This window comes from Ursus maritimus, unplaced genomic scaffold, assembly GCF_017311325.1.
Source record: "Ursus maritimus isolate PB19 unplaced genomic scaffold, ASM1731132v1 scaffold_22, whole genome shotgun sequence".
Taxonomy (NCBI): Eukaryota; Metazoa; Chordata; class Mammalia; order Carnivora; family Ursidae; genus Ursus; species Ursus maritimus.
Genome location: NW_024424675.1, coordinates 13,000,852 through 13,016,190, shown reverse-complemented (window position 1 = coordinate 13,016,190; position 15,339 = coordinate 13,000,852). Strand labels below are relative to the sequence as shown.

Below are 15,339 nucleotides of genomic sequence, written 5' to 3'. Positions count from 1 at the left end.
ATTCAGGAGTGACAGCCTCCCCTGTGGGCGGCCTCTCCATGGCTGCAAGGAGAAGAACTAAGATGTGATTGGGCAGAGGCAGAGCTCCAGGGAGCACACAAGAAGGACGGAGGTATCCCATGGAGAAGTTTCTTCTAGTAGCCGCCCCATGTGCTAACTTAGCGCGCTGGGATGAGGGTGCCTGGAGACTTCCAGTGTAAGGGCTGGAAGCCCAAGCCACACCCTCCCACCAAGACAGACCCATCACGGAGACCTGACACTGAACCCAGCCCAGGTCCCAGCCCCCAGCCCAACACTCAATACAGTGATCCCCTGGAAAAGACACAGGCCGAAACCCAGACTTACTTGTGGAGCACGTGGGGCCCGTCCAGCCCGGGGCACACTCACACTCAAACCCCAGCGAGGTCTCCCTGCAGCTGCCTCTGTTGTGGCAGGGGTCAGACAGGCAGGCGTGCTCCGCTGCGAAAACCAGCAGGGCAGTCAGCAAGGGGCTCCCGCTTGTGGCTACCTATGTCCTCTCCCCGCAGCCAAGTCCCACGCCTGGGCCACCAGCTCAAGCTCGCTTCAAAAAAATGAAAGCAAGCATGTGCTATAACCCTGCTGTGTCTAGGGAAGACGGGAAGGCCTCTCCCGCCCTGAGGGTCTCCAGCACATTCCAAGGCATCTCAGAGCCAGGGTCACCGCGTGGCAAACGCCCCACCCCCACGCTAGGCAGCATCACCGGAGACCCTCGCGCTGCCTCCAGGAAGTCTCCAAGACCCACGGAACTGCTGGGGTAAGTCTTCACTCTGGAGGCTACTTTCATCTTTTCACAAATCCCTGAGCGTATGGGGCTTTTTTCTTAAGCTGAGCATACCCAAAAATGAAAGGAAGGGCTCCGGTTGGGCCTGGACCACTTACCGATTTCGCAGTTGGATCCTGAATAGCCCTCAGGGCAGGAACACTGATACTTGTCGGGACCCGTGTTGCTGCAGGTCCCCCCGTTGAGACAGGGCTGGCGGGTGCCGCAGTAGTTGAGATCTGCCAGGGACCCCGAGACGTCGGTGGCTCAGAGCAGACGGCACAGGCTGCCGAGCCGCCCTTTTCCTAGCGCTGCCCCCCCCCGCCCCCACTAACCGGTCCTCTTTTAAAACTAAAACCAGGAAAAAATATCCCAAACCATGGCGTTAAAGGCAAATTCAGACAGATTCAGAATGAAAAGCCCCTACAAATAAAAATAAATAAAAGTAAAAACCCAATTACGCCCCCCCCCCCCTGGTCCCCCTGTCCTGCCCCAGGGTCCAGTCCCCAAGGAGCGTACCTTTGTCGCAGAGCTGGCCACCCCAGTTGGTCTCACAGAGGCACTGCCAGGGCTCGTTACAGGTGCCATGGACGCACCCAGGGTGCGGGATGCACTTGTCACAGTACAGGCCTTGCCAGCCGTACTGGCACCTGGGGACAGACAGACAGTGCACGCTCCCTTTAGTCCTTAGAACATTCGGAGAGATCTGTGCCATTTAAATGCAAGGCTAAGAAGTCCAGGCCTTTCTGGTCTTGTTTCGTTTTTGGTGACAGGACAGTCAGACTTGCAAGGTTTGTGCGGGGGCTCCGTCTAAACAAACATTTTCGGTGGTTGGGCTGAGGTCCCCTCCCAGGCGACTTGCCACAAAAGCAGGGCTGTCTGGGGAGAGGCTGGCGGGGACTGCCCTCACAAAGCCACTCTCTTCTCAGGCTCACAGGGCTGGGCGAGGGTGGGGGCGTGGAATAAATCAGTTCAGGGCCCGGCCAGCTATGGAGGCCGAGGAAGGACTCTCGGGTGACAATAGCCATGTGAAAGTCTTCTCAAGGCGGCCCGGTCGGCAGCTTTCCACAGCAGCCCGGCTCTTTGTCTAAAGAGCAAGTCGCGACCCCAGTGCGCAAAAATGCAACAAGACACCCAGGGCGGCAGGAAGCCACCTCCTGATGAGGCTTTAGGAAATCAAACGAGGGGGGGAAGGGGGCCCCCTCCTCTGGCAAAGAGGAGGCGAAGATCTCAGAACACCCTTCTGCAGGAGAGTGAGGGAAGCCACAGCACTTGGAACCAATCCCATAGACAATTTATGACCCACTACCGGGGCTGCTTACGCTAATTCATTTTATAGTTATTTCTCACTTTGGGGGGGGGGAAAGGTCAACTCAGTTTATCTAGTATTGGGGAACAGAGTCGAGTTTCCTTTATAAGCGCCTCATTAATCGGACTCTTTCAAGGCCAAATGGTGCCTTTGATCCCCAAACAGAAACACAAACATAAACCTTCACCTAGGGTGGGAGAGAGGGCAGGGTCTCAGCCACCCTCCCCTCAAGTTTCAAGCCCTCGGAAACTTTAACCGCCCTCTCAAAACTCAGGCTTTGACAAACAGGAGAAAGCCCGGTGAAGGTGGGGTGAGCATGGAACAGGGATGAGCAGAGCATTTCTAGAACAGGACCTGGGAAAAGCCCCAGTAAGAACTACCAGCACCCTCCCCCACCCCAAGCCACTCAGCTCTAACTCTGGAAAACAAGCACCCTCAAGAAGGGAAGGCTTTCCGTTTCCAGAGAGCCAGAGGCAGGCTAGCAAATCCTTATCATGGGAAAATTATAGGGATCCAGCTAATAGCTAATCACCCACGGCCAAGAGTCAGCTTAACCCCTGAGAACACTGACTAACCACTTCCTAACTTCCACAAACAAGCCATCCACACCCCAATTCAAAGAACCACCAGAATGCGTGGTTTAATCAGACAGAGGGTTCGGCTTTACGTAAAACAGAACAGCAGTCTAAATGACCGTGACCATTCACAGCAGTTAAGAAAAAAATCCAGTAGAAATTTTTTTTAAGTAGTGGGACACTCAAGTTAGTGGGAGTTGGGGGAGGGGGGTTTCATTCAGTAAAAGATTATCTGAGGTTTAGAGATATTAAGAGGGAACTGATTTGGAAGTAGCAGTATTCTTACTGTCTTCTCTTACTCCCTTCCAAATTATGGGTGGTTACACCTCTTCAATTTGCCTAATAAAAGCAAGAAGAGGCAGCTGAGGACCCAACCTCACCTCTTAATTAATGAGAGCTGGATCCCCAAGCATAAAGAAGAAACCACAAGAGGCCATGGATGACTTCAAAAGAAAACAAATAAAAATACTGACCCTAAAAGAGGCATCCACAAAGTTATCCCAGTTTAATAATATGTGATTAAGGTTCTCATGAGAATTTGAAGTGACTTTCCTCATACGATGATTCATCATTAAGTTTGATATTATTGGCAGGCTTGCAATAAAGCAAAGCATGTGCACCCAGGAGAAGGAATCTAGGTCTACTTGGGAACAACAGACCCAGTGAAGTTTTCCCACGTGGGGATGAAAAAAAAAAAAAAACAACAAACCAAAAACCCCACCACCTCTGTACTACATAATCCATCAGACAAGTTACAGGTAACTCGCCATTCAACTATTTCTGCAGCAGGACACAACCTGAACTTCCTCGGCTAGAAGGTTCTGTTTGGATTTTCTTTCAAGGTAGGCAGAACGAGATGGGCCGGGAGACTATGCAAATGACGTGTGGGAAAATGGCACCTTAAGTAAATAAGGGCAGCGGTGCGTGTCTGGGCAGGGAGTGGGAGGGGAGACTTCGAAAGAGAAAGGGCTAAATTCTGGAAACAAAGCCTGTTGTTCTGGCTGGGAGGGCCCTCCCCATTCTGATGACAGTAGCAGAAATCGCGGTCGGCCTCCACTGATACTCATCTGAGCGCGGAGCAGGCCCGGAGTCGCTCATGGCGCTGCTGATCCGACTTTCTCTAGAACGCCCTTCATTAAGAAGGGTGAAGGTAGGTGGATTCCTGCTCGAACTTTGACAGCAATGCTGTCAAATACAACGCTCAGCGGCCACGAGTGGGGCTTAGTATGCGAACCACCCCCCCCAGCCTTCCAGAAAATAAACTTCTCTCTGAAGTGGAGGAAGAGACAATTCCAGGTCAACCTGGGTTTACTTTAGTCCCAGCTGCTTTAGTTTTCACTTCGGTGTCAGGCCTCAGAGCTCAGTGGCCCCGCTGCACGGGAGCGGGACAGATGCGGTGACAGAGCCACAAAGTGAACACCCCAGAGAACTCTCTGCAAAGCGGCAGTCCTCCGCATACCCTGAGCAGCAAGATCGCTTGGGGGGAGGGGGGGGGGCTCCTCAAAATGCAGATTCTTGGGCCAAACCCTGGCCTGGGATTCAGTGGGTGTGGGGTGGCACCCAGGAATCTGCATTCCAACAGTTCCTTGGTTCATTGGGGGAATTACCGACATGGGCACTGAGGTCTGGGGCAGCGATTCCCAAAGTATGGTCCCACCAGCAACAGTGGCGTCACTGGGGGGCTTGTGAGAAATGCAGAGACTCGCGCCCACCCAGACCTACGGGATCGGGCTCTGCATCCTAACAAGAGCTCCAGGTAATGTCAGTTTGAGCTGCACTCGTTTAGACGGTTTCATAGGCCTCCCTTGGCTCAAGCCAGGGCGGCTTCTGGGGCAAAAGTGATAGGCCCCGAGGATCCTTTCAGTGTCACACTAAATCTGCTAATCCTTCAGGTCTGGGAGGAGGGAGAGTAAGAAGTGTGAGATCGTGTCAGAATGCCACAGACACCAACACCATTTCCTGAAACAAGCCTTTCCCGAATTGGCATAATGTACGTTTCAAGAAGGTTCCAAAAACTGTAATCATGAAGCAGTCGGGGTGGGTCTCTGGCTTCTGCATTGTCCGGGACCATAAAAGAACAGACTTCAAAGGCCAGCAGCAAAAGTCTACATTCATCAGGCTCAACTGACAAGATTCCAGCGCAGCCATTAACCTCTCAGCACCGGCCCGGCTCCCGCCTGCAAAGGGGCCAGGAGATTGTACTAATCCCATTCTAAAGAATGCTCCGCTGTCCCCTAGTGATGGGAAAAGTGGGGGAGGGCTGGGAGATGGAAAACCAGGTTGGGGGAGGAGACAGACTCAAAGAAACCCACATCCCTCCATCTCATCCATTAGCACTTTAAGGGGAAGATTATAAAAACGTGTTATCAATTTACAGAACAGTTAATACATGAAGTCACTGACTATGCCCATAAGAGTTCCGAGAGAGAAGTGTGCACATTCCACCAGACAGCTGGTATAATTTAATAAGCTTCGGATGTGCCTATTTGGATTTTTTTTTTCAGCTTTCTTGTCCTCCAAAGAAAAAGAAGCATATTCGCAATAACTTCAGTCCCCCTCTTGCAGTAAAGGATTTAAAAAAAAAAAGTTTAGTCATTTACCTGCAGTCACCTGGGAGTTTGCAAGACCCATGCTTGGGACTACAGCCCTGTCTGCAAATCGCTGTAAAAAAACAAAAACAAAAAACAAACAAACACAAAGATGAGTCAAGCACACTGTTTCTTGCACCACCACCACCACCATCATCATGAGAATGGCCTAGTACATTAAGCCTACAAAATCCACGACTTTAAGAGATCTCACGTCAAGTCCATTGTAAGGACAAGAAGATGGGAGGTGCCCAAATAGCAAATCCAGCTTTAAACTTCAAGGCCTTGCTAGCAGATCTTCAAAACATGATACTACTCAGGGACAAACGCTGGCAAGCTGATGGGGGAGGGGGGTCTTCATCCAGTCTCTCTCAACAATAGCTACTCTGCTCGCTGTCAATTCCCACCCTTTCCAAAAGAACAGGAGCTGAGATCCTTCCTCATCTCAACTACTCTGTCCCATGAGGGCACATTCAGATGAGCCCCAGCCTCCTTAACCCCCACATCCCCGCCCCACCCCCTAAAACGCCTGATGGCTCAAAAATCCCAGGGGACTAACAAAGCCAACAGGGCTGGCTTCATTTGGCAGGCTAATCCGGAGGCCAGATCGGGTGGTACTGTTGCAAAGTATCCTTGCAAAGCAATTCTGCTTCCTTTATTTTTTCTTTTTTTTTTAAATTGAACAGATGGTTAAAAAAACACTAAACGCGGTTTTTAAGTAATTGTTACTGATTTTTTTTTTTAGAACACCAACTACTTTAAGTACGTTTGCCAATTCTTTCATTTCGATCCCAGAAATGCCATCCTTTTAAAATTCTAGTGATTTAAGAAAAGCTCAGGAGACCTGCAAATTCCTCTTTGTCCTGCCCGTCAGTCACAATTCAAAAACTCCCTTTTTAATTTGAGTGCATCCTGGAAGAATTTACCAAATTAGGTGAAATAAGCAAAGTACAGTCATGTTCGTGAGGGCCTGCTCTGGTCAACTAGAATTACCCATTTGCTATGAATTAGAAGCTTTGTAAAGGTACAAATCACAGATGATTCTGTGAACATCTGTGACTATGCAGTTAACTCCCTGAATCCCAGAAGGGCTGGGACATCGGACAGCACATATGCAAGCTTACACTGCTGTGATGGGTCCAAATCTACACGAGTCTGAAAGCTCAAGTTCACCACTCACCCCTACCCCTCAACGCCACGGCCCCCGAGATGCCCCGTGAAAGCTCGCCAGCAGGCCACCCTGAGCTCAGGGGCTGTCATTTCCTACAGGATCACAAGTTCAGGCATGGAGCTAACCCTGTCCCATTTAGCGTCTGTTTTGGGTCAGGTTCCTTCTCCTTAGAAGCAGAGCCTGAGACAGGGATCTGGGTACAGGAGAAGGGAGCTGAAGGCAGCAGATGGGGCAGGGGAAGGAGCTTAGCAGGGGTCTCAGCTGGAGTCCGGCTTCGCCTTGATCCCAGGGGGAGCCCTGGAGTGTGAACTCTAGCACGGAGTGGAAGCGGGGGCTGGCCTCTGTACCCCCATCCAGTCGTTCACAGACTGTGAGCTAGAGGGAAGGGGCATGGAATGGCTGTTTGGCCAAGGCCAATGCTCTAGAGAAGGAACGGCTGTGAGCTGTGGTGGTGGGGGGGGGGCGCACACTAACAGCATCTTTGTGCCTCAGGCCTAGAAAACAGCCCAAACACCGCCCCAACCTGAGACAGCCACTTGACTGGGTGGGGAAAGAACCCGACCCCAATGGCGACAGCCACTCAGAGCTGGTTATAACCCACCCAGCACAGGCCCACACACCTCTGTTACATTCCGGGCCCATCCAGCCCTCCATGCACGTTTTGTTGCCATTCTGGTCGCAGGCATAGTGTCCAAAGAAGTCATCTCGGGGTCGGCAGAACTTATTGCAGCCAAAGCCATAGTAATAGTCATCACAGGTGACGCGGATCTGATACTCAAAGTGGGCAACCCCTGTGTTCTGCTTCAGCGTCTGCCACTGCCTGCTGGGGTTTATCATGCCCGAGTGAGAAGCCTTTTCAATAATGCTGTCAGGCTCTAGAGCAAGGAAATACAAATAATAAAGCACTGATTGCATTAACATTCACAACAGAGTCTTCTCCCCTGACCATTTTGCCTGTTTTTAATAACAAAAACAAATGCACATAGTACAAAATGCAAACAGTACAAAAGGGCAGAAAAGTGAAAAGCCTGTCCCCCTTCCCGGAGGCAACCATCCTTTTACATTTATTTACCCTTTTTAATGGGTGCGTAGTATTTCCCTGTCTGGGAATACAAGGAAATATGTTCACCTAATTCCTGACGTGTACATTTAGGTTACTTGGACCTTTTACGATTCAGCAAAGCCACAACGAACATCCTTGTACCCATCTGCCCACGTGCGTGGTTCTAGCAGTAAGAGGCCTTCTAGAAACAGAAGCGCACCCAATGCACGTCCATCCACAGCCAGCCGCAAACTACCGCAAAGGAAGCCCCGTCAGCCTGTCCTTCCACCTGCACGGGAAACCGGGTTTCCTGCCAGCAACGCCAACATAGTATAGATAATCAAACTTTCTGATCTCTGCCTGATAGGTAAAGAAGTATCTCTTACTTTAATTAGCATTTAAGTGATGGTGAGCACCCTTCCACGTGGTTACCCAGCCATCTGTAGCTGTTCCTGTGAACTGTAACCTGTTTCTCTCCTTTGCCAAGTGTTCTATTGCATTGTTGGGCATTTGCAAAAGCACTTTACATACTATAGAAAGCACCTGATTCCAGGTAAAGGTTAGTGAGCCTGCTCTTCTGGTTTTAGCATCTTGGGTCTTGCTTTAGAAGGGCTTGGTCTACCTTCCGAACTCTTCACTAGAAGCCAAGGGGTAGAGTTAGGTTTTTAAAAAATGATAAACTTTGCCACCTTGTCAGCTGGCCCTTGTGCCACGGACTTGATGCGTCTCACCTTTCACCTTCGCCCAGAAGGCAGAGGGGGAAAAGTAACGCACCCCAGTTTAGAGACAGGTAGCTTGGGGGTTTGTCTGAGCCAAGCCATGCTCCTTTAAAGGTGCCCATTGAAAAGGAACATGCCCAGAGCTCAGGCAGCTAGCTCTCAGGAGTAAGAAGGGGTCCTGCCCTGAGGTCACTTATCATCTAGTCTGAGAGAAGAGCCAGGTACAGAAATAAACGCCAACGCCAGGTGCCAGGAGCCCAGGGGAGGGACGTAAAAAGGAAGCGAGGCACTAAGTCAGCACCGCGGCCTGATCTGGGGTTTGTTTTCTTAACCCTGCCAGCACCAACCCTTCGCCGCCTTGTCAAATGCAAGGCCACCTCGGAGAGACCGTATTAGGACCTACTCGCTATGTCTGTGGTTCTTACCCACGGTTCTTACCCACCCACACCCCTGTTTTTCTAGGCCCAAGGCCTGTGCTCACCTACAAGGTTATGCAAAGGCAACAGGTGACCAGGGAAGGAGGGAGGAGCTCCTGAGGGGCTCCGTCCACACGACTTCCAGCTTCGCCCCAGCGTTCACCCTCTGGCTTTAACTGCCGTGTGGGCAGGACAAGCTTTGAACAAGCCCACATACCTGCAGACTTACACCCCAGCACACACACAACCACTTGCAGATAACGCTTCACTAACATTAAGTTTTACAAATAAACACATGCCAAAGAATGACAAAAATGTCCCTCCATTAACTGTGTGTTTGTTCTGCCGGTTCAATTAAAAAGTGTAGCGAGTTATTACCATGTGATTACGAGATCTTAATAAAGGAATTATTTAAACACACGTTTCAAAGGCCTCCAGCATCTCTGGGGCAGGTAACAACACACAACCCAGCCAAGAGTCCAAGGCAATCCTAAAGGCACAGGCTGACGGGTCATTTTCAGTAATTAGGTAGGCTTTCCACCTAGGTCTAGAAAATATGAAAACGGTCATTCCGGAATCCTCCATGGGGCTAACAGATCTGTAGAACCAACTTCGCAGCTGGGTGGCAGGTTTCTCCCAGCAGCCCAGAGGCAGGGAGTCGGGGGTGTGGGACATGCTCTCTGGCTTCTGGGTTAGAGGGATCACGTCTGCTGCCTGCTGCTTCTGAGCTGCCGCCACCTGAATCATCCTTCCGCTCAGCTTGGGGCACAGAGGTGTATCCGGGGGGTAGTTCACTTGGGAGCCCAGCTTTATGACTGGAAAAGGATGTTACAGACCCTCACTGTGTGACGATGGAGCACAAAGCCCCCACCAGAGCCCCGGAGGCCAAGGCGGAGGTAATGAGGCGAGTCGGAGCATAACCCCGGGGCCACACCAACCAGGACCTTCGTCAAGAGGGCTAGGTAGAAGGAAAACCTGGTCTGAGTAAGCTTGTTTGTGTTGGCGCATCTCCTGAGCAGTCCCATACACTGAAAACCATTTGCACTGGGGGAGACCGAAAAACGTGTACCCTTGTCTAGGACAGCTCTGAAACAGAAGAGAAATGATCTCAGAGGACGGACGCCAGGAGGGCCAGCCTCAGACAACACTCTAATGCACGAACAGCACCTGGGGTTCATCTGGGCCAGCCCCTCTCTGCAGAGCCCACGTGAGAAGGAATTCTGCGTCTTAAAACTCAGGGCTCGGCCTCCAATCTGAAGCCAGCATTTTGGCAACTTATTTGGCCCCCAAAGAGCAGCCAACTCCATCTGGGTTGCTCCACATCCTTGGCCTTTGCCCTCACGGAGTACAGTCCCATGGAAGGGACAGGGGGTAAAGGGAGTAATACGCAAAACATTCCAGGCAGCACAAACAGCAGGTGCAAGGGCCCTGTGGCAGGACAGAATGGGAGGACGCATCTGAGGACAGAACGGTGACTGGTGGGATAGGACCAGAATCCGGATATGGTAGAGGACAATGTGGCACGTGGGATGGAGCTAGCTGGCAAACAAGATGACCGTGCAAGGCCTTTCGGGCCAAAGAGCTGTCCCAAGAGCAACAGGAAGCCACCAAGTGGCTCTCAGGGAAGCTGACCATCAAATCGAATCAAGATGTACCCCAGAAACTAATAGAGGACATTGTAGGTCAATCATATTTACATTAAAAAAGGAAAATGCCCTGGAGAGACCAGGATGGCAGAATGTTGGAGAAAGCAGCAGAGGTGGACCAGAGTAGACATGGAGGCACTAATTCGGCCGCCACCATAGGCACTCAGGTGTCAGCAGATGGTGACTTGGACCAGCATAGTGGCAGGGGAAATGGCGGGAGGTGGCAGGACTCCAGTGAAACACTGGACAGAAGATTTGTTTAGAACCTGGAGGTTGATTCGATATGGATGCTAAGAGAAAGGGAGGTACAACAGGGTGTCCTCCAGATTTCTGGCTCATGGTGCTAGGTGTTGAAATGCTGGTGCCAGTCATCCATGAAGGGCCCTAGGCAGGATCTAATTTGGAGAGAGAAGATGCCAAATATGGTTCTGAACGTGAATTCAAGATCCTTTGGAAGTACTGTAAAAAGAGAGGCTGAATAAGCCAGCAGATAAACCACTCCCTCCTCTTTGGGGTTCACAAAGTGAACTTCAGTGACTCGCCGTAGGCATTCCAGGACTTTGGGGCAATTCCTTTCTTCCAGAGTAGAGGTCTGAAAGCTCCTTCTCCCCAAGTCTTCCTTGTGCCCTTCCAGTGACTTGGTGAGCCTCTCCCCAGCGAGGAGATGCCCCAGAACCCCACAACAGGGCTACCCTGAAATGCAGACAGCTGTGGGCAGCTCTGGATGGACACCAGCTTCCCAGGGGCAGAGCTACCTGACCTGTGGCGTGAGGGAAGGCCCAGGAAGGGCCCTGCAGATGCCAGGGGTCCTGCACGCCCTAACAGGTGTCCTGAACCAGCTCCTGCCACGAGCCAGGATCAATCTCAAGGACGTTCACTCTACCAGAGTGTTTTAACATCTCAGGGGGAAGGGAAGGAGAAGACCAGTCTCCACCAGAATATGTGAAGCATCTATTCCCCCCCCTAACCCCCCATCTTCCCAATGTTTAGCTACCACTGTAACCAGGTCACAGTGACACAAGGCTCACACAATCTCCAATGTTTGTGGCAGGGAGGGAGGAGAGAACAAACAGGTGTCTGTGACCCTGACTGGCATCGGCCACGACCACGGCTGGTTACCCCCCTCCCCTCCCACACCACAGCAGGACAGGGATGCTGCTCAGAGAGGAAGTCCACAGATCTGGGCTTCTGATGTCAAAACAAGAGGAGTGACCCAAATGGCCTGGAGCCTCAGGCACACCAGGGCTCAGCAATAATTACGTGGCCCCAGGGCGGGGCGGGGGGCACCCAATAAGCCAGACACAGCCCAAAGCAGCCCACCTCACAAGTACCAAGCCCTCAGTGGGCCCACTCCGGGCACTCACCATTCTCAGATCCGCTTTAAAAAAAAAAAAAAAAAAAAAAAAAAAAAGGCATGGTGAGAAAATGAGGGGAAATGTTATCAGCAGCAAACACAAAGAAAGGGTCAGTGAGGTAGAGAAACCAAAGGGAGGAGACATTCAGGGAAGGGAGGGCAAAGACAAAGAGTTGGATCAACCCTTCCTCCGACGCAGACTAAAGGATTTCAGCATGAATCAAGTTTTCCCAGGACAACCTTCCAGATCCCGCTAGCAAAAAGGAAGCGCGAGGGAAACTGTCGTCAAGTCACATTTAAAGAGCAAAGACTCCCCCGTGTAAGCCAGGCTGCTGCCATGTCCAGACACACCCTCTGTGACTTCCCCACCAAAAGCCACCCCCCGCAGCTCTGAAAAGCAACCTGTCCTCAAACAGTCCTCTTTCCGAAGGGGCCCAGGTGGCCGCGGTGCCGGGAAGGCTCTGGGATTCCACGTCAATGGAAGGCCGGTCACGCACGGTGTGGGAAAGAAAGCCCGACCGAAGGGCTAGAAGCTCACCTGTCCACCAAGTGAAATTCAAGGTCGGTCTTTAGATGTAGAGCCCAGCGCCACCTTTTTGGCCTTTATCTTTCCGATGAGAGATTAAACACTCAAAGTTTAAATGGACTTTTAAAAAGTCACCACTTCGATCCTTTAGCAGTCTACAAGGTTTTAAAGTTGTAAAACCATGAAGATCTCTATCCCAAAGATAATCTAGGTCCCATACTCAGGGACTCAGTTAACTGGGACTCCGTCCCGGCCACTTAATATTCCAAGTGGACATTCTAGAGGAGGTTGTGGAAAGGACTCCGTGGAGCAGTCCGCCCTGGGGGTGGGGGTGGGGACGGGGTGGGCACAGACACAGGGAGTGGTCCAAGTCCTCGGAAGCCCTCAGGAGACAGATCCAGCTCTGACACTACCACGCTCCAAGCACTGCTCTTCCAGAAAGACACACCTGGAGCAAAGCGCATTGCTGTGATACTTACGGAGAGTGTCGTTACTGGAATCCCACGCCTCCACAAGCAAAGTGTAGGACCTCTGCAACACAGAACAGCGGCAGCTTAGTATTCAGAAACAGGGGTCATTTCCCAAATGTCGTACCTGCTCGGCCTCCCCGCATACCCTGCCAAACAGAACCGTAAAGCCAAAATGAAAACTCTGTTTGCCGTGGAACTGAGGTCACTCCCCTCCCCAGCACCCACCCCCAGGCTGACTCCTTCCATCTGGTGGGGGCCCACTGCGGTCAGTGACCATCATCTTACACAAGCAGCCCCAAGTCGTGATCAGGAAATACCACCTCCCTATACGTGAACACTCCACAGTTTTCCAAAACTTTCCAGACCCCTAAGTCTAGCGCATGAGAAAAAACACACAAAGAATTTCTTCTAAGCTAACCTAACTTAACCTAACCAGGTATTTGCACCGGGGCGGGGGGGGGGGTGCATCCAGTGAGGAGGGCTGGGTATTGCTAAGGTTACACTTTGGGCCCTGGTGGGGCAGTCCCTAGGGAGGCCCCCTTTTCCTTTTCAGAACCCCTTTGAAAGCCCTGTCTGTGCGAGACCATCTCGGCTCCCACAAGTATCAGGTGACTCTAGGAAGAAGGGGGGTAGGTGCAAAGAGACTAACACAAAGGCGGCAACCTAACTTGGGGTGCTTGGGGGCAGACTCTGGGGACGAAAGTACAAAAGGGAGAAATAGCCGCACACCCATGGGTTATAGCTATTGATGGACTTATCTGTCAATAAGATCTAACATTCCAGGAATAATCAGAGTCCACTAACTAAACAAATTCCCTGGACACTGGCAGGATGCCAGCTATTATACTGAAGGCACCTTTTATCTTCCAGGCTTATCTCAGAATTCCACCCCCCCCCCCAAATCCAAGCCATTAGCAAATTCCCGCTTTTACTCAAATCTTCATTTGTAATTTAGAATGAGGTCAGTCTCACAAAACACCAGGGTTTAAATAAACCAGCTATCGTGGCGCTGGAGAACTAGATTGGAGGGGGGTGGGGCGAAAAGGCACAGGAGCCCTTCCTCCTCTGTATCCCTCTTGTCACCGACATGTACCAATGCATCGGAAATAGCACCTTGAGCACCTTGCTCAAATAATACCTTGCCACCAGAAACACCGTCAGCAAGAGAAGGCACCTACAAGGGGAGGCAAAAATGGAGCGAAAGGGCAAAGAAAAAAAGGAGCTTCATTCATAACTCTAGGCAAGCTTACTGCTCACGCAGACACAGCATGTTGTCTCCGAATATAAAAATATCTTGTGATAGACCCTGCCTTGGAATTCAGCCGAAATATGTTTCATACTCTAAGCAGAGTAGGATTCCATTTCGTTCACTGATAACTGTGGGAAAATGCTCAGAAAAGCAAGCAAAACCAGGCAAGCCGGGGCACATACCCAGCCCTCTCCTGCTTGGTGGCCCCGGGTCCAAATTCATTGTTGTCGTCGTTAATATTTTATTAGTAAAAGTTACACCTTATTTACAGCCTGTAAGTTTCCTGGGACTTACTACAAATTACAGGACTCTTCCCTGAGAGCAGCAAGAAATTACATTTCTCTACTGATTGGAGGGGAGAGCCAAGTCCAAATGAGGCCAGATGTGGGGCTGATTCTGTATAATTAAGCCCTTCGTTTGCTGGCCACGTTGAGACCCACGTTCTCTACTTCCACGTATTGTTGTAATTAATCCTCTGATTAAATGCATTGATACCCGTAGTTCTGACAGACTTGCACAAGCGCTCAACATGTCATCGCCACAAACCCCACAGAAGGGGAAGGCGTGCCGGGACTGAGCTGGCATGACGGTATTAACTCTGCTTCATGCAGAAAGGAGGAGGCAGCCTCCGTCCTTGCACAAGAGCCTGGAAGACCAAGCTGTGGACCAGGCCCCTCCTCACCGGAGCTGGGAAGGCCTCAGGAGGTGCTGATCAACACTGCCTAACCTTGAGGGAAAAGAGTGACACAGAGAAGCACCGAGCTCGGGACGCCACGTGTCATGATCTTCCATGAACTGCCTTTTCAGAGGTGGGCATGGGGTGAGGGCCGGAGGCTCCAGCATTGGCAACAAAGCCTTGCCAACAAAAATAAATAAGAAACTCTGGACCCTCTCTCTCCCCAGTTTCTGAGAAGGGCTTATGGTTCTGGGCCTCACCTCCCAGGGCAGGAGGATTCCTTCCACCCAGCCTTCAGAAGAAAGGATGCCCTCCGAGGCCCCTATTAGGAGGCCCTCTTACCTCCCACTCCATCCCCACACTACAGATCAACAAGATAATTTGGTAATGATTAGTAGCTGCTAGGAACTTCAATTTTTCCCAGGCCCACGCTTGACCTCTGTACATCCCAGAATATACATCCAGACTCAGGAGATCCAGACCACGCACTTGATGTCATCATATTAGGCCGGTACCAGGCCAAAAATCGGATGCAATCTGCTAGGATCATGTCACTCCCAATTCGTCACCGCAAATCTGACCCCCGGCCGAGGCCAAGCCCCTGGGCACCCCCTCTAAGGGCTTGGAGAGTGGGTGCCAGGCCAGATGAAGGGCAAGTGTCCAACTTAACAAGTTCACACAAAAATACCATTCACGAGAAACAGAGCGCATACCTGGCTTTTTCTTGGTTTCACACTACAAAAGTAAGACTAGGAGAGTTCTCTTGCTTTACTTTTTTCGGAAATCTCCCCAGAGCGATAGGGCTGCGGGGGGGGGG

The 15,339-nt window shown here is 51.1% G+C and overlaps 1 protein-coding gene across 1 annotated transcript in view; it reads right to left on the bottom strand.

Moving 5' to 3' along the window:
* Window positions 1-15,339, bottom strand: part of JAG1 (jagged canonical Notch ligand 1) — a 38,385-nt gene that overhangs the window by 14,338 nt on the left and 8,708 nt on the right. The window contains exons 2-7 of the mRNA XM_040637979.1: window positions 12,607-12,658; window positions 7,045-7,299; window positions 5,266-5,326; window positions 1,301-1,431; window positions 901-1,020; window positions 346-459 (exon numbers count right to left, since the gene is read on the bottom strand). Of these exons, the coding sequence (XP_040493913.1) occupies window positions 346-459; window positions 901-1,020; window positions 1,301-1,431; window positions 5,266-5,326; window positions 7,045-7,299; window positions 12,607-12,658 (733 nt within the window). The remainder of the gene's footprint in view (window positions 1-345; window positions 460-900; window positions 1,021-1,300; window positions 1,432-5,265; window positions 5,327-7,044; window positions 7,300-12,606; window positions 12,659-15,339) is intronic.